At 49.0% G+C, this 24,643-nt stretch overlaps 1 protein-coding gene across 2 annotated transcripts in view; it reads left to right on the forward strand.

Moving 5' to 3' along the window:
* LOC129867962 (ubiquitin domain-containing protein 2-like) overlaps nucleotides 1-21,830 on the forward strand; it is a 64,258-nt gene extending 42,428 nt beyond the window's left edge. Inside the window, exons 3-4 of one of the 2 annotated variants that reach the window (XR_008761696.1) lie at nucleotides 18,611-20,655; nucleotides 20,758-21,830. Coding sequence is in view for 1 of the 2 variants with exons in the window: in XM_055941480.1 (XP_055797455.1) it covers nucleotides 18,611-19,080 (470 nt within the window). In the remaining variant the exon portion in view is untranslated. Of the gene's footprint in view, nucleotides 1-18,610 lie in introns of both variants that reach the window. The other variant, XM_055941480.1, reaches the window with a different exon arrangement.
* Nucleotides 21,831-24,643: the final 2,813 nt, after the last annotated feature.

Genomic DNA, 24,643 nt, shown 5'->3' on the forward strand with positions numbered 1-24,643 from the left:
GTACCCCCTGTATATAGCCTCCACATTGACTCTGTACCGGTACCCCCTGTATATAGCCTATACATTGACTCTGTACCGGTACCCCCTGTATATAGCCTCCACATTGACTCTGTACCGGTACCCCCTGTATATAGCCTCCACATTGACTCTGTACTGTAACACCCTGTATATAGCCTACACATTGACTCTGTACTGGTACCCCCTGTATATAGCCTCCACATTGACTCTGTACCGGTACCCCCTGTATATAGCCTCCACATTGACTCTGTACCGGTACCCCCTGTATATAGTCTCCACATTGACTCTGTACTGGTACCCCCTGTATATAGTCTCCACATTGACTCTGTACTGGTACCCCCTGTATATAGCCTACACATTGACTCTGTACCGGTACCCCCTGTATATAGTCTCCACATTGACTCTGTACTGGTACCCCCTGTATATAGCCTACACATTGACTCTGTACCGGTACCCCCTGTATATAGCCTACACATTGACTCTGTACCGGTACCCCCTGTATATAGCCTCCACATTGACTCTGTACCGGTACCCCCTGTATATAGCCTCCACATTGACTCTGTACCGGTACCCCCTGTATATAGCCTACACATTGACTCTGTACCGGTACCCCCTGTATATAGCCTACACATTGACTCTGTACCGGTACCCCCTGTATATAGTCTACACATTGACTCTGTACCGGTACCCCCTGTATATAGCCTACACATTGACTCTGTACTGGTACCCCCTGTATATAGCCTACACATTGACTCTGTACCGGTACCCCATGTATATAGCCTCCACATTGACTCTGTACCGGTACCCCCTGTATATAGCCTACACATTGACTCTGTACCGGTACCCCCTGTATATAGCCTACACATTGACTCTGTACCGATACCCCCTGTATATAGCCTCCACATTGACTCTGTACCGGTACCCCCTGTATATAGCCTACACATTGACTCTGTACTGGTACCCCCTGTATATAGCCTACACATTGACTGTGTACCGGTACCCCCTGTATATAGCCTCCACATTGACTCTGTACCGATACCCCCTGTATATAGCCTCCACATTGACTCTGTACCGGTACCCCCTGTATATAGCCTCCACATTGACTCTGTACCGGTACCCCCTGTATATAGCCTACACATTGACTCTGTACCGGTACCCCCTGTATATAGCCTACACATTGACTCTGTACCGGTACCCCCTGTATATAGCCTCCACATTGACTCTGTACTGGTACCCCCTGTATATAGCCTACACATTGACTCTGTACCGGTACCCCCTGTATATAGCCTACACATTGACTCTGTACCGGTACCCCCTGTATATAGCCTACACATTGACTCTGTACCGGTACCCCCTGTATATAGCCTACACATTGACTCTGTACCGGTACCCCCTGTATATAGCCTACACATTGACTCTGTACCGGTACCCCCTGTATATAGCCTACACATTGACTCTGTACCGGTACCCCCTGTATATAGCCTACACATTGACTCTGTACCGGTACTCCCTGTATATAGCCTACACATTGACTCTGTACCGGTACCCCCTGTATATAGCCTACACATTGACTCTGTACTGGTACCCCCTGTATATAGCCTCCACATTGACTCTGTACCGGTACCCCCTGTATATAGCCTATACATTGACTCTGTACCGGTACCCCCTGTATATAGCCTCCACATTGACTCTGTACCGGTACCCCCTGTATATAGCCTACACATTGACTCTGTACTGGTACCCCCTGTATATAGCCTACACATTGACTCTGTACCGGTACCCCCTGTATATAGCCTCCACATTGACTCTGTACCGGTACCCCCTGTATATAGCCTATACATTGACTCTGTACTGGTACCCCCTGTATATAGCCTCCACATTGACTCTGTACCGGTACCCCCTGTAAATAGCCTCCACATTGACTCTGTACCGGTACCCCCTGTATATAGCCTCCACATTGACTCTGTACCGGTACCCCCTGTATATAGCCTACACATTGACTCTGTACCGGTACCCCCTGTATATAGCCTACACATTGACTCTGTACCGGTACCCCCTGTATATAACCTCCACATTGACTCTGTACCGGTACCCCCTGTATATAGCCTACACATTGACTCTGTACTGGTACCCCCTGTATATAGCCTACACATTGACTCTGTACCGGTACCCCCTGTATATAGCCACCACATTGACTCTGTACCGGTACCCCCTGTATATAGCCACCACATTGACTCTGTACCGGTACCCCCTGTAAATAGCCTCCACATTGACTCTGTACCGGTACCCCCTGTATATAGCCTCCACATTGACTCTGTACCGGTACCCCCTGTATATAGCCTACACATTGACTCTGTACCGGTACCCCCTGTATATAGCCTACACATTGACTCTGTACCGGTACCCCCTGTATATAGCCTACACATTGACTCTGTACCGGTACCCCCTGTATATAGCCTCCATATTAATTTTGTACCGGTACCCCCTGTATATAGCCTACACATTGACTCTGTACCGGTACCCCCTGTATATAGCCTCCACATTGACTCTGTACCGGTACCCCCTGTATATAGCCTCCACATTGACTCTGTACCAGTACCCCCTGTATATAGCCTACACATTGACTCTGTACCGGTACCCCCTGTATATAGCCTCCACATTGACTCTGTACCGGTACCCCCTGTATATAGCCTACACATTGACTCTGTACCGGTACACCCTGTATATAGCCTCCACATTGACTCTGTACTGGTATCCCTAGTATATAGCCTTGATATTGTTATTTTACTGCTGCTCTTTAATTATTTATTATTTAATTATTTTACTTGGGTGGTAGGTAGTCTAGTGGTTAGAGTGTAGGGGTGGTAGGTAGTCTAGTGGTTAGAGTGTAGGGGTGGTAGGTAGCCTAGTGGTTAGAGTGTAGGAGTGGCAGGTAGCCTAGTGGTTAGAGCGTAGGAGTGGCAGGTAGCCTAGTGGTTAGAGCGTAGGGGTGGTAGGTAGCCTAGTGGTTAGAGCGTAGGGGTGGTAGGTAGCCTAGTGGTTAGAGCGTAGGGGTGGTAGGTAGCCTAGTGGTTAGAGTGTAGGGGCGGTAGGTAGCCTAGTGGTTAGAGTGTAGGGGTGGTAGGTAGCCTAGTGGTTAGAGCGTAGGGGTGGTAGGTAGCCTAGTGGTTAGAGTGTAGGGGCGGTAGGTAGCCTAGTGGTTAGAGTGTAGGGGTGGCAGGTAGTCTAGTGGTTAGAGTGTAGGGGTGGTAGGTAGCCTAGTGGTTAGAGCGTAGGGGTGGTAGGTAGCCTAGTGGTTAGAGCGTAGAGGTGGTAGGTAGCCTAGTGGTTAGAGCGTAGGGGTGGTAGGTAGCCTAGTGGTTAGAGCGTAGGGGTGGTAGGTAGCCTAGTGGTTAGAGCGTAGGGGTGGTAGGTAGTCTAGTGGTTAGAGTGTAGGGGTGGTAGGTAGTCTAGTAGTTAGAGTGTAGTGGCGGCAGGTAGCCTAGTGGTTAGAGTGTAGGGGTGGCAGGTAGTCTAGTGGTTAGAGTGTAGGGGTGGTAGGTAGTCTAGTGGTTAGAGTGTAGGGGTGGTAGGTAGTCTAGTGGTTAGAGCGTAGGGGTGGTAGGTAGTCTAGTGGTTAGAGCGTAGGGGTGGTAGGTAGCCTAGTGGTTAGAGCGTAGGGGTGGTAGGTAGCCTAGTGGTTAGAGTGTAGGGGTGGCAGGTAGTCTAGTGGTTAGAGTGTAGGGGTGGCAGGTAGTCTAGTGGTTAGAGTGTAGGGGTGGTAGGTAGTCTAGTGGTTAGAGTGTAGGGGTGGCAGGTAGTCTAGTGGTTAGAGTGTAGGGGTGGTAGGTAGTCTAGTGGTTAGATTGTAGGGGCCGATATTGGCCTTTTCTAATCTATCGGGCCTTCTCTTGGGAGGCGGCAGGTAGCCTAGTGGTTAGAGCGTAGAGGTGGTAGGTAGCCTAGTGGTTAGATTGTAGGGGGGGGGGGGGGCAGGTAGCCTAGTGGTTAGCGTAGAGGTGGTGGGTAGCCTAGTGGTTAGATTGTAGGGGGGGGGGGGGGGGGGGCAGGTAGCCTAGTGGTTAGAGCGTAGAGGTGGTGGGTAGCCTAGTGGTTAGAGAGTTGGGCCAGTAACCGAAAGGCTGCTGGATCGAATCCTTGAGCTGACAAGGTAAAAATCTGTCGTTCTGCCCCTGAACAAGGTAGTTAACCCACTGCTCCCTGGTACGCCGTCATTATAAATAAGAATTTGTTCTTAATGTTCTTAACTGACTTGCCTGGTTACATAAAAAAAAATAGTTTTTCTTAAAACTGCATTGTTAGTTAAGGGCTTGTAAGTAAACATTTCACTGTAAGGTCTACACCTGTTGTATTGTATTAGCATGTGACAAATACCATTTGATTTGATGTACATGTGAGTAATTTAGCAGACAGTGTGACGTACAGTAAGTAGTGAGTGCATACATTTGTGTATTATTTTTTAAATACTGGTCCCCTGTGGAAATTAAACTCACAACCCAGACATTGGAAGCGCCATGCTCTACCAACTGAGCCACAAGAGACCCCGTGTGGCAGACAGACAGACAGGAATCTCACAAGCAGGTCTCTTTCTCTTTGTTTGTCTCTCTCTCTCTCTCTCTCTCTCTCTCCTCTCTCTTTCTCTCCCTTTCCCTCTCTGTTTCACTCTCTCTCCTCTCTCTCTGTCTCTCTACCTCCTCTTTTTCCCTCTGTCTCTCTCTACCTCCTCTCTCTCTCTTTCCCTCTGTCTCTCTCTCTTTCCCTCTCTGTCTCTCTCTACCTCCTCTGTCTCTCTCTACCTCCTCTCTCTCTCTTTCCCTCTGTCTCTCTCTCTTTCCCTCTGTCTCTCTTTACCTCCTCTCTCTCTTTCCCTCTGTCTCTCTCTCTTTCCCTCTCTGTCTCTCTCTACCTCCTCTCTCTCTCTTTCCCTCTTTCTCTCACAAACAAAGGAAAATCAAATCACCAGGGTTCAATCCATGTAGAATATCTCCTCCTCTCAGCCCTCTCCTGACATTGCTGTCAGGGTTCAATCCATGTAGAATATCTCCTCCTCTCAGCCCTCTCCTGACATCAGGCTGTGTGTTACCATGTAGATTCACTCTTCCTTTTGTCTTGTCAACATTTCTGACTGCTAGACTAGTCAAAATCAAGTCAAATCAAAGTGTATGTTATTGCGAGTGTAGTGAAATGCTTCTGCTTCTAGACAGTGCAGCAGTATCTAACAGGTCATATCCAACAATTCCACAACAAAACATAATACACACAATCTAGTTCAGAAGTATATTAGGACCTGTTTGGTTATGACAGGGTCAGTTGACACTGTTCCAGGGTCAGTTTTCCCTCTGGTGCATATCTTTTAGACACGCCAGTCCTGGACCCGTATCCACACAACTGTCTCTGAGTAGAAGTACTGATCTAGGATCGGTTTAGCCTTTAACTGAATCAGATTGTATGGACAGATGTATTGACAGATACTAGATCAACACGCCCACTATTAGGCGCTTTGTGGATACGGGCCTCGTTCTACAATGAGTTGGCTGGAACTACAAAGTTAAATATGGCCTGACATGATTATGAGTTACACCTGTACAACCCAGCACATCATCCCCCCTCAGACAGAACTGCTGTCTGACACTGATGCTGAAATGAGGCCTGGCTATTTAGGGTATGCTCATGACCTCCAGAGAGAGAGAGAGACATGGTTGTTTTGAAAGGCAGGCAGGCATGGCACAGGCAGGCAGGGAGGCAGACAGGCAGACAGACAAGCAGGCAGGCAGGGAGACAGACAAGCAGGCAGGCAGGGTGCTGCCTCCCTGCCTGCCTGTGCCATGCCTGCCTGCCTTTCAAAACAACCATGTCTCTCTCTCTCTCTCTCTGGAGGTCATGAGCATACCCTAAATAGACAGGCCTCATTTCAGCATCACTGTCAGACAGCAGTTCTGTAGCAGGCAGGCAGGGTGACAAGCAGGCAGGCAGGGTGACAGACAGTCAGGCAGACAGACAGGCAGGCAGGCAGGGTAACAGACAGGCAGGGAGAAAGACAAGCAGGCAGGGAGACATGCAGGCAGGCAGGGTGACAGACAGGCAGGGTGACAGACAGGCAGGGAGACAGACAAGCAGGCAGGGAGACAGACAAGCAGGCAGGGAGACAGACAAGCAGGCAGGGAGACAGACAAGCAGGCAGGGAGACAGACAAGTAGGCAGGGTAACAGACAGGCAGGCAGGCAGGGAGACAGAAAGGCAGGCAGGGTGACAGACAAGCATACCGACGAAATCAGCCCTTGCCTTAACAGGAAGCCAATTGAGTTCCTCAATGGGAGGCAGGGAGACAGACAAGCATGGACACAGGCAGGCAGTGGGGCAGAAAGGCAAGGAGACAGACAGACAGGCAGGCAGGGAGAAAGACAGGCAGGCAGGGAGAAAGACAGGCAGGCAGGGAGAAAGACAGGCAGGCAGGGAGAAAGACAGGCAGGCAGGGAGAAAGACAGGCAGGCAGGGAGAAAGACAGGCAGGCAGGGAGTAAGACAGGCAGGCAGGGAGTAAGACAGGCAGGCAGGGAGTAAGACAGGCAGGCAGGGAGTAAGACAGGCAGGCAGGGAGTAAGGCAGGCAGGCAGGGAGAAAGGCAGGCAGGCAGGGAGAAAGGCAGGCAGGCAGGGAGAAAGGCAGGCAGGCAGGGAGAAAGGCAGGCAGGCAGGGAGAAAGGCAGGCAGGCAGGGAGAAAGACAGGCAGGCAGGGAGAAAGACAGGCAGGCAGGGAGCCAGACAGGCAGACAGGGAGCCAGACAGGCAGGGAGCCAGACAGGCAGGGAGCCAGACAGGCAAGGAGCCAGACAGGCAGGGAGACAGACGATCAGGGAGTCATGCATGCAGGCAGGCAGGGAGACAGGCAGGGAGACAGACAGGCAGGGAGGGAGACAGACAGGCAGGCAGGAAGACAGGCATGCAGGGAGACAGGCAGGCAGGGTGACAGACAAGCATACCGACGAAATCAGCCCTTGCCTTAACAGGAAGCCAATTGAGTTCCTCAATGGGAGGCAGGGAGACAAACAGGCATGGACACAGGCAGGCAGAAAGGCAGGGAGAAAGACAGGCAGGCAAGGAGACAGACAGACAGGCAGGGAGACAGACAGGCAGGGAGACAGACAGACAGGCAGGGAGACAGACAGACAGGCAGGGAGACAGACAAGCAGGCAAGGAGACAGACAGACAGGCAGGGAGACAGACAGGCATGGACACAGGCAGGCAGTGGGGCAGAAAGGCAGGGAGAAAGACAGGCAGGCAAGGAGCCAGATGATCAGGGAGTCATGCATGCAGGGAGACAGGCAAGGAGGCAGGCAGGGAGACAGACAAGCAAGCAGACAGGCAGGCAGGGAGGAAGTCAGGCAGGGAGACAGAAAAGCAGGCAGGGAGACAGACAGGCAGGGTGACAGACAGACAGGGAGACAGACAAGCAGGCAGGCAGGGTGATAGACAGGCAGGGAGACAGACAAGCAAGCAGGGAGACAAACAAGCAGGCAGGGAGACAGACAAGCAGGCAGGCAGGGTGACAGACAGGCAGGCAGGGAGACAGACAGGCATGGACACAGGCAGGCAGTGAGGCAGAAAGGCAAGGAGACAGACAGGCAGGCAGGGATAAAGACAGGCAGGCAGGGAGCCAGACAGGCAGGGAGACAGACAGGCAATGATACAGATGATCAGGGATTCATGCATGCGGGAAGACAGGCAAGGAGACAGGCATACAGAGATAGACAGGCAAGGACTCAGACAGGCAGGGAGGGAGTCAGACAGGCAGGGTGACAGGCAGGCAGGCAGGGAGACAGACAGACAGGCAGGCAGGGTGACAGACAGACAGGCAGGCAGGGTGACAGACAGACAGGCAGGCAGGGTGACAGACAGACAGGCAGGCAGGGTGACAGACAAGCAGGCAGGGAGACAGACAGACAGGCAGGCAGGGTGACAGACAGGCAGGGAGTTAGGCAGGCAGGCTGGGTGACAGACAGGAAGGGAGACAGACAGGCAGGGACTCAGACAGGCAGTCAGGGAGGCGGACAGGCGGGCAAACGGGACAGACAGACACACAGAATGACAGATGGACTGACAGACAGCTTAATGACTTGTATGTTTCCAGGTGCAAGCTGTGGCTCAGTGTTTTCTGATGACTGTAGTTGGTGTGAACCAAGAGGAGCCCAGGACACTTGAGCTGTCTGCTCTGCTGTCATGTTCTCTGTCGCCACCTGGAGGAATGGACGGGCAGAACACTACGCTTCATCTCAGCAGATCTGTAGGGGCTCTGGGGCCTCAAGCTCTGACTCAGTCAAGTTTCAAGTTTTAATGTGATGTGCACAAGTACAGTGAAATGCCATTCTTGCTCACTCTAAACCCAACAATGCAGTGATCAATATCAATGTAGAACTAAAACACCTTCCTGGAACTGAGTCACATTCACCGTGGCTCACCTGTAACATTTCATATCAAATCATTCAGAGTGTAAAGAGTGATTTTTACTGAGTAATTCAGAGTCGTGGTAGAGGCTGTGAGGTGGTCTGGTGCTGAATGTGAGAGTAGAGCACAGCCCCTGTTGAGGACAGCCCCTGTTGAGGACAGCCTCGTGGGGGACAGCCTCGTGGGGGACAGCCTCGTGGAGGACAGCCTCGTGGAGGGCAGGCTCGTGGGGGACAGCCTCGTGGGGGACAGCCTCGTGGAGGACAGCCTCGTGGAGGACAGCCTCGTGGAGGACAGCCTCGTGGGGGACAGCCTCGTGGAGGGCAGGCTCGTGGGGGGCAGGCTCGTGGGGGACAGCCTCGTGGAGGGCAGGCTCGTGGGGGGCAGGCTCGTGGGGGACAGCCTCGTGGAGGGCAGGCTCGTGGAGGGCAGGCTCGTGGAGGGCAGGCTCGTGGAGGGCAGGCTCGTGGGGGACAGCCTCGTGGGGGACAGGCTCGTGGAGGGCAGGCTCGTGGAGGGCAGGCTCATGGGGAACAGCCTCGTGGAGGACAGGCTCGTGGGGGACAGGCTCTCCACTTTCGTGTGTGTGTGTGCGTGTGTGTGCGTGTGCATGTGTGTGTGTGTGTGTGTGTGTGTGTGTGTGTGTTTATAGCAGCGATACGAACTGCTAGCTGAAAGGTTAGTTCTCTCCTGGGTTCCACTTCTAAGTGTCAGCAGCTCAGGTGGATCAAAGACCACCTCGCCGTCTCCGCTAAATATAAGACCCCGCTGAGAGGTCACCACACTGCCTGATTAGAAACAGTCCTCCGCTGCATCTCTCTGTTCACACTGTAGCAGATCCCTACTGCCCCCTGTATTCACACTGTATCAGATCCCTACTGGTCCCTGTATTCACACTGTATCAGATCCCTACTGCCCCCTGTATTCACACTGTATCAGATCCCTACTGCCCCCTGTATTCACACTGTAGCAGATCCCTCCTGCTCCCTGTATTCACACTGTATCAGATCCCTACTGGTCCCTGTATTCACACTGTAGCAGATCCCTACTGGTCCCTGTATTCACACTGTAGCAGATCCCTACTGGTCCCTGTATTCACACTGTAGCAGATCCCTACTGGTCCCTGTATTCACACTGTATCAGATCCCTCCTGCCCCCTGTATTCACACTGTAGCAGATCCCTACTGGTCCCTGTATTCACACTGTATCAGATCCCTCCTGCCCCCTGTATTCACACTGTATCAGATCCCTACTGCCCCCTGTATTCACACTGTATCAGATCCCTACTGCCCCCTGTATTCACACTGTAGCAGATCCCTACTGCCCTCTGTATTCACACTGTAGCAGATCCCTACTGGTCCCTGTATTCACACTGTAGCAGATCCTTACTGCCCCCTGTATTCACACTGTAGCAGATCCCTACTGGTCCCTGTATTCACACTGTAGCAGATCCTTACTGCCCCCTGTATTCACACTGTATCAGATCCCTACTGGTCCCTGTATTCACATTGTAGGCCTATATAACAGTCCCCCCACTAAACTGATCATTACACTGCAGTAAACTCAACAGCACCAGAAACAGTCCCGTTCATACAGCACCAGAAACAGTCCCCTCACTACAGCACCAGAAACAGTCCCCTCACTACAGCACCAGAAACAGTCCCCTCACTACAGCACCAGAAACAGTCCCCTCACTACAGCACCAGAAACAGTCCCCTCACTACAGCACCAGAAACAGTCCCCTCAATACAGCACCAGAAACAGTCCCCTCACTACAGCACCAGAAACAGTCCCCTCACTACAGCACACTGCAATCAATCAATCAAATGTATTTATAAAGCCCTTCTTACATCAGCTGAAGTCACAAAGTGCTGTACAGAAACCCAGCCTGAAACTCCAAACAGCAAGCAATGCAGGTGTAGAAACACCAAAATGGAACCTTGAGGAACGCCAAAACGTACAATTGGTTTGTCCAAGGACAAACCATCCACAGAGACGAACTGATATCTTTCCGACAGATAAGATCTAAACCAGGCCAGAACTTGTCTGTGGAGACCAATTAGGGTTTCTAATTTCTCCAAAAGAATGTGAGATTGATGCTCTCAAAAGCAGCACGAAGGTCTAGGAGCACGAGGACAGATGCAGAGCCTCGGTCTGACGCCATTGAAAGGTCATTTACCACCTTCACGAGTGCAGTCTCAGTGCTATGATGGGGTCTAAAACCAGACTGAAGCGTTTCGTATACATTGTTTGTCTTCAGGAAGGCAGTGAGTTGCTGCACAACAGCTTTTTCTAAAATTCTTGAGAGATATGGGAGATTCGATATAGGATGATTGTTTTTTACATTTACCGGGTCAATGTTTGGCTGGTTTGTATCCAATCACTTCTGTACGTCGTCACTTCGTATTATGACAGAATAAACATTTCAGTACTGCAGTGAAGGGAGTCTATCACACAGGAACGCAGGAGACAGACAGAACTGAAAGCACCTCTGCTCCTCCCTTCCTCTGTGGTCTGGTCTTCCTCTATACAGGCCTATAATATAACATTATACGCTGGGTGGGAAGGAGACGTGGCCATGCTGCTGTAACCATAGCATCACTAGTCTATGGAGATCTAGGGTCCAGGGTGCCTCCCGAGTGGCGCAGCGGTCTAAGGCACTTCATCACAGAGGTGAGGTGTCGAGGTGTCACTACAGACCCGGGTTTGATCCCCGGCTGTATCACAACCGGCCGTGATCTGGAGCACAATTGGATTAGGGGAGGGTTTGGCCTGGGTTTGGCCGTCGTTGTGAATAAAAATGTCTTCTTAATAACTGACTTGCCTAGTTAAATAAATAAAAATATGGAGACCTTATTGAGTTACAATACTGTAGCAACATGCAGCCATTATACAGGCGGAACATTCCATTACATATTCCACTTGGCTGGGGCTGGTTTTCCTGCTTGTTAACATTTTATAAGCAGCAGCAGCAGTGGTGGATCTAAAGTGGATTAATGAAACTCTCTCGTCCTGTCAGAACTACTCTTGTTCACAGTCAGTGGACCTGTGAGAGAGAGAGAACCCACTTTCCTGTGTAGTGGGCCTGTGAGAGAGAGAGCCCACTTTCCTGTGTAGTGGGCCTGTGAGAGAGGTAACCCACTTTACTGTGTAGTGGGCCTGTGAGAGAGAGAGCCCACTTTCCTGTGTAGTGGGCCTGTGAGAGAGGTAACCCACTTTACTGTGTAGTGGGCCTGTGAGAGAGAGAGCCCACTTTCCTGTGTAGTGGGCCTGTGAGAGAGAGAGAGCCCACTTTCCTGTGTAGTGGGCCTGTGAGAGAGGTAACCCACTTTACTGTGTAGTGGGCCTGTGAGAGAGAGAGCCCACTTTCCTGTGTAGTGGGCCTGTGAGAGAGGTAACCCACTTTACTGTGTAGTGGGCCTGTGAGAGAGAGCCCACTTTCCTGTGTAGTGGGCCTGTGAGAGAGAGAGCCCACTTTCCTGTGTAGTGGGCCTGTGAGAGAGAGCCCACTTTCCTGTGTAGTGGGCCTGTGAGAGAGGTAACCCACTTTACTGTGTAGTGGGCCTGTGAGAGAGAGAGCCCACTTTCCTGTGTAGTGGGCCTGTGAGAGAGGTAACCCACTTTCCTGTGTAGTGGGCCTGTGAGAGAGAGAGACCACTTTCCTGTGTAGTGGGCCTGTGAGAGTGAGAACCCACTTTACATTTACATTTAAGTCATTTAGCAGACGCTCTTATCCAGAGCGACTTACAAGTACATACATTCATACTTTTTTTGTACTGGCCCCAGGTGGGAAACGAACCCACAACCCTGGCGTTGCAAGCGCCATGCTCTACCAACTGAGCCACACGGGGCCACTTTCCTGTGTAGTGGGCCTGTGAGAGAGAGAACCCACTTTCCTGTTAAGGGGGCATCGTGGGGCCCTGAACACTGCTGCTTTACAGTGAAGTGAACAGTAAAAGCGAGTCTCAAGGACTCTAGTTCTGATGCATGGTGGTAATTGAGCGGGTCTGTCGACAGATTGTTCCCATCCATCTGGAGTCATTCAGGGCTGTTGTAGCGCTGAGTGTAATGTAGGCTTGGGCAGTATACTGTCTTTTTGGAGAGGTGGTGCTTCCCCCCTCTCTCTCTCCTCTCTCTCTCTCTCTCTCTCCCCCCCTCTCACTCGCTCTCCCCCCCCCTCTCTCTCTCTGCCTGACTTCTGCATTCTCTCTCCCCCCCCCCCCTCTCTCTGCCTGACCTCTGCATTCTCTCCCTCCCTCTCTCTCTTTCTCTATTTCTCTTTCAATCTTTCTCTCTCAGCTCTATCTCTCCCATTCAGAGGAATCTGAGTGAGGATGGTAGAAGAGAGGGAGGTGGTTCAGTACTGTGGCCAGTGTAGAGAAACCTCTAAAGGAAGGCAGTATTAATGAGAGGTCAGTAGACGAGGAGGAGATTAATGGAGAGCGTTAGTCTCCGGTCCCATCTAGACCCAGCAGGCATCACACTGCCGGATCCTTCACAATCACTTCCACACTGCATGGTGAACAGAGACACTTTTATACCCAATCAAGTGTGCTTCTAAGTGATTTGTGAAGCCTCTGTATTGGATAAATGAAGATGTTATCTTTATACCTCTCTCACTGCCTGCTAGCTGTGTGGGGACTGACTGACTGACTGCACTGACTGGTCTGGTCTAAAGAGGCTGACTGACTGATTGATTGACTGACTGGCTGATTGATTGGCTGACTGGCTGACTGATGGGCCAGTCTGGAACTGTTTTCTGGGCCTCGGTAAAGACGGATGGGTTGCCTCCCTCAATGTTCCAATATTCCGGCTTGCACGTCTGTACACGTCTTGGCATCAGTTTAGACAATCACTCACTCACTCACTCAGTCACTCACTCACTCACTTACTCACTCACTCACATAAGAGGTGTTGAAATCAGAAAGCCTTGATGCTCCTCGTCACATCAACATTCTGCAGAGATTCTTCAAGTTTTGTCCACTTGCTCTCACTCAATTAATCACATTTTCATTGGCTCTCTCGCTCTACATTGAAACAGGTTCTTGTATTTGCAGAAATGACTGTGTTTATTGTGGTGGCATTACTGGGTGTGTTGTGAAGTAGTCTTTAGAATGGATGGCTGGGGACTAAAGTATAGGCTGATCCAACATAAACAGTCAAATGGATCCCTGCTTCACACCGTTCAGTCTTTCCATGGTAAGTCATTGATCATTCACTAGTCCTGTCTGTGTGCTAATGTGGATGGAAAATATACATTTTTTACAAGCACTATCTTGAACCAAAAAGGGTTCTTTGGCAGTCCCCATAGGAGAACCCTTTGAAGAACCGTTTTGATTCCAGGTAGAACCCTTTTGATTCCAGGTAGAACCCTTTTGATTCCAGATAGGACCCTTTTGGTTCCAGGTAGAACCCTATTTGGTTCCAGGTAGAACCTTTTTGATTTCCATGTATAACCCTTTCCCCAGAGGGTACTACATGGAACCCAAAAGGGTGCTCCTGTGGGGACGGCGGAAGAACCCTTTTTGTTAAGACTGTATGAATGGTCCCGGAATGGAACCCACTATCCTGGCATTGATCTGGTTGTTGTCATTTATGGGCCTGGCTGGGACACGTACAGGACTGGCCTTTATGACTGGGACACGTACAGGACTGGCCTTTATGACTGGGACACGTACAGGACTGGCCTTTATGACTGGGACACGTACAGGACTGGACTTTATGACTGGGACACGTACAGGACTGGCCTTTATGACTGGGACACGTACAGGACTGGCCTTTATGACTGGGACACGTACAGGACTGGCCTTTATGACTGGGACACGTGAAGGACTGGCCTTTATGACTGGGACACGTGGAGGACTGGCCTTTATGACTGGGACACGTACAGGACTGGCCTTTATGATTGGGACACGTACAGGACTGGCCTTTATGACTGGGACACGTACAGGACTGGACTTTATGACTGGGACACGTACAGGACTGGACTTTATGACTGGGACACGTACAGGACTGGCCTTTATGACTGGGACACGTACAGGACTGGCCTTTATGACTGGGACACGTACAGGACTGGACTTTATGACTGGGACACGTACAGGACTGGACTTTATGACTGGGACACGTACAGGACTGGACTTTATGACTGGGACACGTACAGGACTGGCCTTTATGACTGGGACACGTACAGGACTGGCCTTTATGACTGGGACACGTACAGGACTGGACTTTATGACTGGGACACGTACAGGACTGGACTTTATGACTGGGACACGTACAGGACTGGACTTTATGACTGGGACACGTACAGGACTGGACTTTATGACTGGGACACGTACAGGACTGGCCTTTATGACTGGGACACGTACAGGACTGGCCTTTATGACTGGGACACGTACAGGACTGGCCTTTATGACTGGGACACGTACAGGACTGGCCTTTAAGACTGGGACACGTACAGGACTGGCCTATTCTCTGAAAGTGTCCTTGCATCTGCTAATAAAAGGTGTGTGTGGGGGGTTAACAGCAGACAGTGAAACCACCGAGTCGTCGTGTGGTGGTGAAACAGGTGTAGTGTGACGAACAGACAGCATGAGACCGCTACTCCCTCATCCTTCCTGAATAACACACAAATAGAGAGTAGAGATGAGTCAATGACAAGTGTGTTCCCATGTCATAGGTCAGTGAAACCTCCTCCTTCATGTTCTCTTATCGCTCTCTTATATCTCTGTTCTCCCTCTCTCCTTTCTATTCTCCCTCCTCTCTATTCTCTCCCTCCTCTCTATTCTCTCTCTCCTCTCTATTCTTCCTCCTTATCTCTTTCTCCCTCTCTCCTTCTCTCTTTCTCCTTCTCTCATTCTCCCTCTCTCCTTCTCTCATTCTCCCTCTCCTCTCATTCTCCCTCTCCTTCTCTCCTTCTCTCATTCTCATTCTCTCCTTCTCTCATTCTCCCTCTCCTCTCATTCTCCCTCTCCCCTTCTCTCATTCTCCCTCTCCTCTCATTCTCCCTCTCTCCTTCTCTCATTCTCCCTCTCTTCTTCTCTCATTCTCCCTCTCCTTCTCTCATTCTCCCTCTCCTCTCATTCTCCCTCTCTCCTTCTCTCATTCTCCCTCTCTTCTTCTCTCATTCTCCCTCTCTCCTTCTCTGATTCTCCCTCTCTCCATCTCTATTCTTCCTCCTTCTCTGTCTATTCTCCCTCCCCTCTGTTCTCTCTCTATTCTCTCCTCTCTATTCTCTCTCTCCTCTCTCTTCTCTGTCCTCTCTCTTCTCTGTCCTCTCTCTTCTCATTCTTCTCTCTCTCTCTCTGTCTATTCTTACTCTCTCTCCTCTCTATTCTCTCCTTCTCTCTTTATTTTCTCTCTATTCTCTCTGTCTATTCTCTCCTCTCTCTCTCTCTCTCTCTTCAATTCAATTCAAGGGGCTTTATTGGTATGGGAAACATGTGTTAACATTGCCAAAGCAAGTGAGGTAGATGATATACAAAAGTGAAGTAAACAATAAAAATTAACAGTAAACATTACACATACAGAAGTTTCAAAACAATAAAGACATTACAAAATGTCATATTATATATATATATATATATATATATATATATATATATATATATATATATATATATATATATATATATATATATATATATATACAATGTTGTAACAATGTACAAATGGTTAAAGTACACAATGGAAAATATATAAGCATAAATATGGGTTGTATTTACAATGGTGTTTGTTCTTCACTGGTTGCCCTTTTCTTGTGGCAACATGTCACAAATCTTGCTGCTGTGATGACACACTGTGGTATTTCACCCAATAGATATGGGAGTTTATCAAAATTGGATTTGTTTTCGAATTCTTTGTGGATCTGTGTAATCTGAGGGAAATATGTCTCTCTAATATGGTCATACATTGGGCAGGAGGTTAGGAAGTGCAGCTCAGTTTCCACCTCATTTTGTGGGCAGTGAGCACATAGCCTGTCTTCTCTTGAGAGCCAGGTCTGCATACGGCGGCCTTTCTCAATAGCAAGGCTATGCTCACAGAGTCTGTACATAGTCAAGGCTTTCCTTAAGTTTGGGTCAGTCACAGTGATCAGGTATTCTGCCACGGTATACTCTCTGTTTAGGGCCAAATAGCATTCTAGTTTGCTCTGTTATTTTGTTAATTCTTTCCAATGTGTCAAGTAATTATCTTTTTGTTTTCTCATGATTTGGTTGGGTCTAATTGTGCCGTTGTCCTGGGGCTCTGTGGGGTGTGTTTGTGTTTGTGAAGAGAGCCCCAGGACCAGCTTGCTTAGGGGACTCTTCTCCAGGTTCATCTCTCTGTAGGTGATGGCTTTGTTATGGAAGGTTTGGGAATCACTTCCTTTTAGGTGGTTGTAGAATTTAACGGCGCTTTTCTGGATTTTGATAATTAGTGGGTATCGTCTTGATTCTGCTCTGCATGCATTATTTGGTGTTCTACGTTATACACGGGGGATATTTTTTGCAGAATTCTGCATGCAGAGTCTCAATTTGGTGTTTGTCCCATTTTGTGAAGTCTTAGTTGGTGAGCGGACCCCAGACCTCACAACCATAAAGGGCAATGGGCTCTATGACTGATTCAAGTATTTTTAGCCAGATCCTAATTGGAATGTTGAAATTTATGTTCCTTTTGATGGCATAGAAGGCCCTTCTTGCCTTGTCTCTCAGATCGTTCACAGCTTTGTGGAAGTTACCTGTGGCGCTGATGTTTAGGCCAAGGTATGTATAGTGTTTTGTGTGCTCTAGGGCAACAGTGTCTAGATGGAATTTGTGGTCCTGGCGACTGGACCTTTTTTGGAACACCATTATTTTGGTCTTACTGAGATTTACTGTCAAGGCCCAGGTCTGACAGAATCTGTGCAGAAGATCTAGGTGCTGCTGTAGGCCCTCCTTGGTTGGTGACAGAAGCACCAGATCATCAGCAAACAGTAGACATTTGACTTCGGATTCTAGTAGGGTGAGGCCGGGTGCTGCAGACTGTTCTAGTGCCCTCACCAATTCGTTGATATATATGTTGAAGAGGGTGGGGCTTAAGCTGCATCCCTGTCTCACCCCATGACCATGTGTGAAGAAATGTGTGTTTTTTGCCAATTTTAACCGCACACTTGTTGTTTGTGTACATGGATTTTATAATGTCGTATGTTTTACCCCCAACACCACTTTCCATCAATTTGTATAGCAGACCCTCATGCCAAATTGAGTTGAAGGCTTTTTTGAAATCAACAAAGCATGAGAAGACTTTGCCTTTGTTTTGGTTTGTTTGGTTGTCCATTAGGGTGTGTAGGGTGAATACATGGTCTGTTGTACGGTAATTTGGTAAAAAGCCAATTTGACATTTGCTCAGTACATTGTTTTCATTGAGGAAATGTACGAGTTTGCTGTTAATGATAATGCAGAGGATCTTCCCATGGTTACTGTTGACGCATATTCCACGGTAGTTATTGGGGTCAAATTTGTCTCCACTTTTGTGGATTGGGGTGATCAGTCCTTGGTTCCAAATATTGAGGAAGATGCCAGAGCTAAGGACGATGTTAAAGAGTTTTAGTATAGCCAATTGGAATTTGTTGTCTGTATATTTGATCATTTCATTAAGGATACCATCAACACCACAGGCCTTTTTGGGTTGGAGTGTTTTTATTTTGTCCTGTAACTCATTCAGCTGCTGCCAGCTGCTCTTCTCTCTCTCTTCTCATTCTTCTCTCTCTTTATTCTCTCTCTCTATTCTCTCTCTCTTCTCTCTCTGTCTATTCTCTCTCTCTATTCTCTCTCCTCTCTCTATTCTCTCTCTGTCTATTCTCTCTCTATTCTCTCTCTGTCTATTCTCTCTCTATTCTCTCTTCTCTTCTCTCCTCTCTCTCTTCTCTCTCTGTCTATTCTCTCTCTATTCTCTCTTCTCCCTCTCTCTCTATTCTATCCATCCAGTCAACATTCCATCAAGATGAACATATAAAAGACTAATATGGCATGATATATGTAGAAATAAGAGCAGAGAGAGAGACCTGAATATTGGAGAATTCTATTGAAATGACTAGGTCAGACTGAGTAATTAACCAGATGTCATTGGTCTGTCCTGTTTAGTAATTGACTTTGTCCCTCTGTTTCTCTGTCCCTCTGTGTGTGTCCCTGCAGGCGCGCTGACGGAGTGCTATGATGAGCTGGGGAATCGCTACCAGCTGCCAGTCTACTGCTTATCCCCACCCGTCAACATGATCGAGGAGAAGAGTGACATTGAGAGCCTTGAGGTCAGCGAGACCCCCCCCAGCGAGGGTCAGGAGTGCCAGCTACGCCTGCGTCTGTCCACGGGCCGGGACCTGCGCCTGGCGGTGAGGACCACGGATACGGTCCAGCACATGAAGCGGCAGCTGCAGGCGGTGGAGGGCGTGTCGGCGGCCACCCAGCGCTGGTTCTTCTCAGGCCGGCCGCTCACAGACAAGATGAAGCTGGAGGAGCTGAAGATCTCCAGGGACTACGTGGTGCAGGTGATCATCAGCCAGCCGCCCGCCCCCCTGCCCACCCAGGCACCGCCCGCCCCCACACCAACCACACCCACGTCCATGCCCGCCACACTGCCCCAGGACCCCACGCCCGTAGAGAACTAGTGCCTGGCACCCGGAGAGACCACAAAGGGAGGACCAGCTTTTGACAAATGGAGATTTGGGGGCGGTTGTGAGGCAGACACGTGTCTGAGCAGATGAAGGAGCAGGTCTGGAGACCCGAGCCGAGCTATGTGGTCATGTAAAGTGTTTGTTTAGAGTTGTGTGAGGGTTTGTTAAGCTGTGTGCCCTCCCTCTCTCTTCTCCTCTCTCCTCCACGAGACAGGGAGGTGTTTCTGCACGGCATGCTGGGATAGCAGCAGGGGTGTCTCTGTGTCTCAGCCAGAGCAGGAGGACTCTGCCTCCGCGACTGAAGACAACCAAACAGGAGCAGGAAGAGACTCCACCACAGGACCACCTGCAACCTGGCTTTTAAAACATCTACCTTTTACAAAAACTCTTTCAAAAAAACTTGTCTTGATTTTAGTGGAAACTGAACAACCAAAAAATAAGATCTGAGGAAACTGTAGGAATATACAGTAACAGCCCATGTTCCAGAACCCCCTGCCTGCCTGTTCTCCATCTCCTCTGTAACTTCTAGTCAGCCAGCTGTCAGTCCTTCTATTGCTCTGTTTGTAATGCCCCCCCCCCCCCCCCCCCCGGTAGTAGCCTTGACCTGTAGCCTCTTTCTGCAGATGTTACATGTAGCTCTGCCAGTCAACCCTTCCTCCCTCTGGAGCCTTCCTCCCTCGGGAGCCTTCCTCCCTCGGGAGCCTTCCTTTTAGTTGTGATCTTGGTTTGTGAAGTTAGTAGGCCGTCACTGCGTCGGATTAGTTCCCTTCTCATTCCCCAGTAAACATCCCATCGTGTAAACGTGACACTTTCCCCCTCCTATTGTCTATTCATACCTGATATTAGCTTGAGATGAAATACAGGAGGTTTCCACTTTTTACCAGTGCAGAACTTAAACTACAATGTTGTACAAACTGAATGTGCTGGGATGAAGTGTCATTGCAAAGTTTTTAATGACACTGTGTTTAGAAATTCTGCTTCACTGTACTTTAAGATACTTATCAGAGCAATGTATTTAGCATTGCGTAATCATTTGTGTGTGTGCGGGTGAGGAGAGAGAGAGAGAGAGATGTTTGAGAGGGTGTTGAGAGAGATGTTTGAGAGAGAGAGAGAGAGAGATGTTTGAGAGGGTGTTGAGAGAGAGAGACATGTTTGAGAGGGTGTTGAGAGAGAGAGACATGTTTGAGAGGGTGTTGAGACATGTTTGAGAGGGTGTTGAGAGATGTTTGAGAGGGTGTTGAGAGAGAGAGACGTGTTTGAGAGGGTGTTGAGAGAGAGAGACGTGTTTGAGAGGGTGTTGAGAGACATGTTTGAGAGGGTGTTGAGAGATGTTTGAGAGGGTGTTGAGAGAGAGAGACGTGTTTGAGAGGGTGTTGAGAGAGAGAGACGTGTTTGAGAGGGTGTTGAGAGACATGTTTGAGAGAGATGTTTGAGAGGGTGTTGAGAGAGAGAGATGTGTTTGAGAGGGTGTTGAGAGAGAGAGACATGTTTGAGAGGGTGTTGAGAGAGAGACGTGTTTGAGAGGGTGTTGAGAGAGAGAGACATGTTTGAGAGGGTGTTGAGAGAGATGTTTGAGAGGGTGTTGAGAGAGAGAGACATGTTTGAGAGGGTGTTGAGACATGTTTGAGAGGGTGTTGAGAGAGATGTTTGAGAGGGTGTTGAGAGAGAGAGACGTGTTTGAGAGGGTGTTGAGAGAGAGACATGTTTGAGAGGGTGTTGAGAGAGAGACATGTTTGAGAGGGTGTTGAGAGAGAGAGAGACATGTTTGAGAGAGAGAGAGACATGTTTGAGAGGGTGTTGAGAGAGAGACATGTTTGAGAGGGTGTTGAGAGAGAGACATGTTTGAGAGGGTGTTGAGAGAGAGAGAGACATGTTTGAGAGGGTGTTGAGAGAGAGACATGTTTGAGAGGGTGTTGAGAGAGAGAGACATGTTTGAGAGGGTGTTGAGAGAGAGACGTGTTTGAGAGGGTGTTGAGAGAGAGACATGTTTGAGAGGGTGTTGAGAGAGAGAGAGACATGTTTGAGAGGGTGTTGAGAGAGAGAGACATGTATGAGAGGGTGTTGAGAGAGAGACATGTTTGAGAGGGTGTTGAGAGAGAGAGAGACATGTTTGAGAGGGTGTTGAGAGAGAGACATGTTTGAGAGGGTGTTGAGAGAGAGAGAGACATGTTTGAGAGGGTGTTGAGAGACATGTTTGAGAGGGTGTTGAGAGAGAGACATGTATGAGAGGGTGTTGAGAGAGAGACATGTTTGAGAGGGTGTTGAGAGAGAGAGAGACATGTTTGAGAGGGTGTTGAGAGACATGTATGAGAGGGTGTTGAGAGAGAGAGACATGTTTGAGAGGGTGTTGAGAGAGAGAGACATGTTTGAGAGGGTGTTGAGAGAGAGAGACATGTTTGAGAGGGTGTTGAGAGAGAGAGACATGTTTGAGAGGGTGTTGAGAGAGTGTTCATGTGGACAATATGTTCTGGTGACGAGTCAGATCTTATAACATACATAGAACGGGTTACAACCTTAGCAGGACTCTAGGGGTTGTACTGTGGACAGACTCAGTCACACCAGTCGTCTTGTCCTTTACTCCAGTAGCTGTTCAGACTGACACCTCTCTCGCGGTGTGTTTGAGTGTGTGTTTTTAAGGTACATTAAGACGTATTCATGAAAAAAATGAATTTCAGAAACCCAGTTGCATATTTTGATGAAATAGAATGTTTTTAATTAAATTGACCAACATTTGTACGCCACAATTTCTGTGTCTCTCTCATTTCATTGGACCAGTCGTTGGGAATAGAAGTGACGCTGGGTTTCAGGTAGAAAGGAAAAGCAGAATAAATGGAATGACAATTTGGGAAACAATTTGGGAAACAACAATTATCCGATACAGAGGTTACTGTACATTTTAAAAACACGTTGATTACCGTAGAAGTAGAGAAGTAGTTTGGGGATGGGGGTGCTGTCATTTATTTGGCCAACGGGGAGTGGGGGGGACAAATATTTTTGCCCGCGCTGGTGCTATAGACGGATATATCTGCTAATATAGGACTATTACAGTGCACTACTTTTGTAAAAAAAAAATATATATATATATCATTTTTTAAATAATATACTATATATTCTTTCATTGTGATTTTTCAGAGGGTGTCAGTAGCCCTACTTCCCTCGGCTATTAATCCATCTATAGATTCTATACCACACAAGTGTGACGAACAACCGTCATGTTCAGAAGGAACAAAACATACTTTTTCTCTCCTGTTTCATCCCTACTGACCATGACCCCGGTTTGAGGTTCAGAGTCGAAGCACACTGGCATTGTGTTGTTGTGGCTTTACAGGATGTTGACCCTAGTCTGCAGCTGTGAAGGAAGACGTGCTCTACACTTCCTCTGGGGTTTCCACCCTCCGGAAAGACAAGGGAAAAACAGGGAAGCAGCTTTGTGAGCGTAGTTCCATATTTCCTCTCATCTGCTGACAGAGTAAATCCTTTTATTGCATCACTGTAGAGAGAGATGGACCTTTTGTCCATGTTGGGAAGTCTAAATAGTCTGTTTACACATTAGCCTGGATACCCTCAACACGCAAACTACCGCCCACTCTCCTGGTCATGAGTCTGCCTGTACACCTCCAGTCCACTCTCCTGGTCATGAGTCTGCCTGTACACCTCCAGTCCACTCTCCTGGTCATGAGTCTGCCTGTACACCTCCAGTCCACTCTCCTGGTCATGAGTCTGCCTGTACACCTCCAGTCCACTCTCCTGGTCATGAGTCTGCCTGTACACCTCCAGTCCACTCTCCTGGTCATGAGTCTGCCTGTACACCTCCAGTCCACTCTCCTGGTCATGAGTCTGCCTGTACACCTCCAGTCCACTCTCCTGGTCATGAGTCTGCCTGTACACCTCCAGTCCACTCTCCTGGTCATGAGTCTGCCTGTACACCTCCAGTCCACTCTCCTGGTCATGAGTCTGCCTGTACACCTCCAGTCCACTCTCCTGGTCATGAGTCTGCCTGTACACCTCCAGTCCACTCTCTTGGTCATGAGTCTGCCTGTACACCACCGTCCACTCTCCTGGTCATGAGTCTGCCTGTACACCTCCAGTCCACTCTCCTGGTCATGAGTCTGCCTGTACACCTCCAGTCCACTCTCCTGGTCATGAGTCTGCCTGTACACCTCCAGTCCACTCTCCTGGTCATGAGTCTGCCTGTACACCTCCAGTCCACTCTCCTGGTCATGAGTCTGCCTGTACACCTCCAGTCCACTCTCCTGGTCATGAGTCTGCCTGTACACCTCCAGTCCACTCTCCTGGTCATGAGTCTGCCTGTACACCTCCAGTCCACTCTCCTGGTCATGAGTCTGCCTGTACACCTCCAGTCCACTCTCCTGGTCATGAGTCTGCCTGTACACCTCCAGTCCACTCTCCTGGTCATGAGTCTGCCTGTACACCTCCAGTCCACTCTCCTGGTCATGAGTCTGCCTGTACACCTCCAGTCCACTCTCCTGGTCATGAGTCTGCCTGTATACCTCCAGTGCGTTTGAAAAGTATTCAAACCCTTTTACTTTTTCCCACATTTTGTTAAGTTACGGCCTTATTCGAAAATGGATCAAATTCATTTCCTCATCAATCTACACACAATACCCCATAATGACAAAGTGAAAACAGGTTTTTAGAAATGTTTGCAAATTTATTTAAAAAATAATAATTTAAATGTATTCAGAGCCTTTGCTATGAGACTCGAAATTGAGCTCAGGTGCATCCTGTTTCCATGTTTCTACAACTTGGAGTCCACCTGTGGTAAATTAAATTGATTGGACATGATTTGGAAAGGCACACACCTGTCTATAAGGTCCCACAGTTGACAGTGCATGTCAGCGCAAAAACCAAGCCATGAGGTCGAAGGAATTGTCCATAGAGATCCGAGACAGGATTGTGTCGAGGCACAGATCTGGGGAAGGGTACCAAAAACTGTCTGTAGCATTTAAGGTTCCCAAGAACACAGTGGCCGCCATCATTCTTAAATGGAAGAAGTTTATAACCACCAAGACTCTTCCTAGAGCTGGCCGCCCAGCCAAACTGAAAAATCATGGGAGAAGGGCCTTGGTCAGGGAGGTGACAAAGAGCCCGAAGGTCACTCTGACAAAGCTCCAGAGTTCCTCTGTGGAGATGGGAAAACCTGCCAGAAAGACAACCACCTCTGCAGCACTCCACCAATCAGGCCTTCATGGTAGAGTGGCCAGACAGAAGCCACTCCTCAGTGAAAGGAACATGACAGCCCTCTTGGAGTTTGCCAAAAGGTACCTAAAGGACTCTCAGACCATGAGAAACAAGATACTCTGGTCTGATGAAACCTAGATTGAACTCTTTGGCCTGAATGCCAAGCGTCAGGTCTGGAGGAAACCTGGCACCATCCCTACGGTGAAGCATGGTGGCAGCATCATGTTGTGGGAATGTTTTTCAGTTGCAGGGACTGGGAGACTAGTCAGGATCGAGGGAAAGTTGAAAGGAGCAAAGTACAGAGATCCTTGATGAAAACCTGCTCCAGAGTGCTCAGAATCTCAGACTGGAGGCG

This window comes from Salvelinus fontinalis, chromosome 13 (assembly GCF_029448725.1).
Source record: "Salvelinus fontinalis isolate EN_2023a chromosome 13, ASM2944872v1, whole genome shotgun sequence".
NCBI classification, from domain to species: domain Eukaryota; kingdom Metazoa; phylum Chordata; class Actinopteri; order Salmoniformes; family Salmonidae; genus Salvelinus; species Salvelinus fontinalis.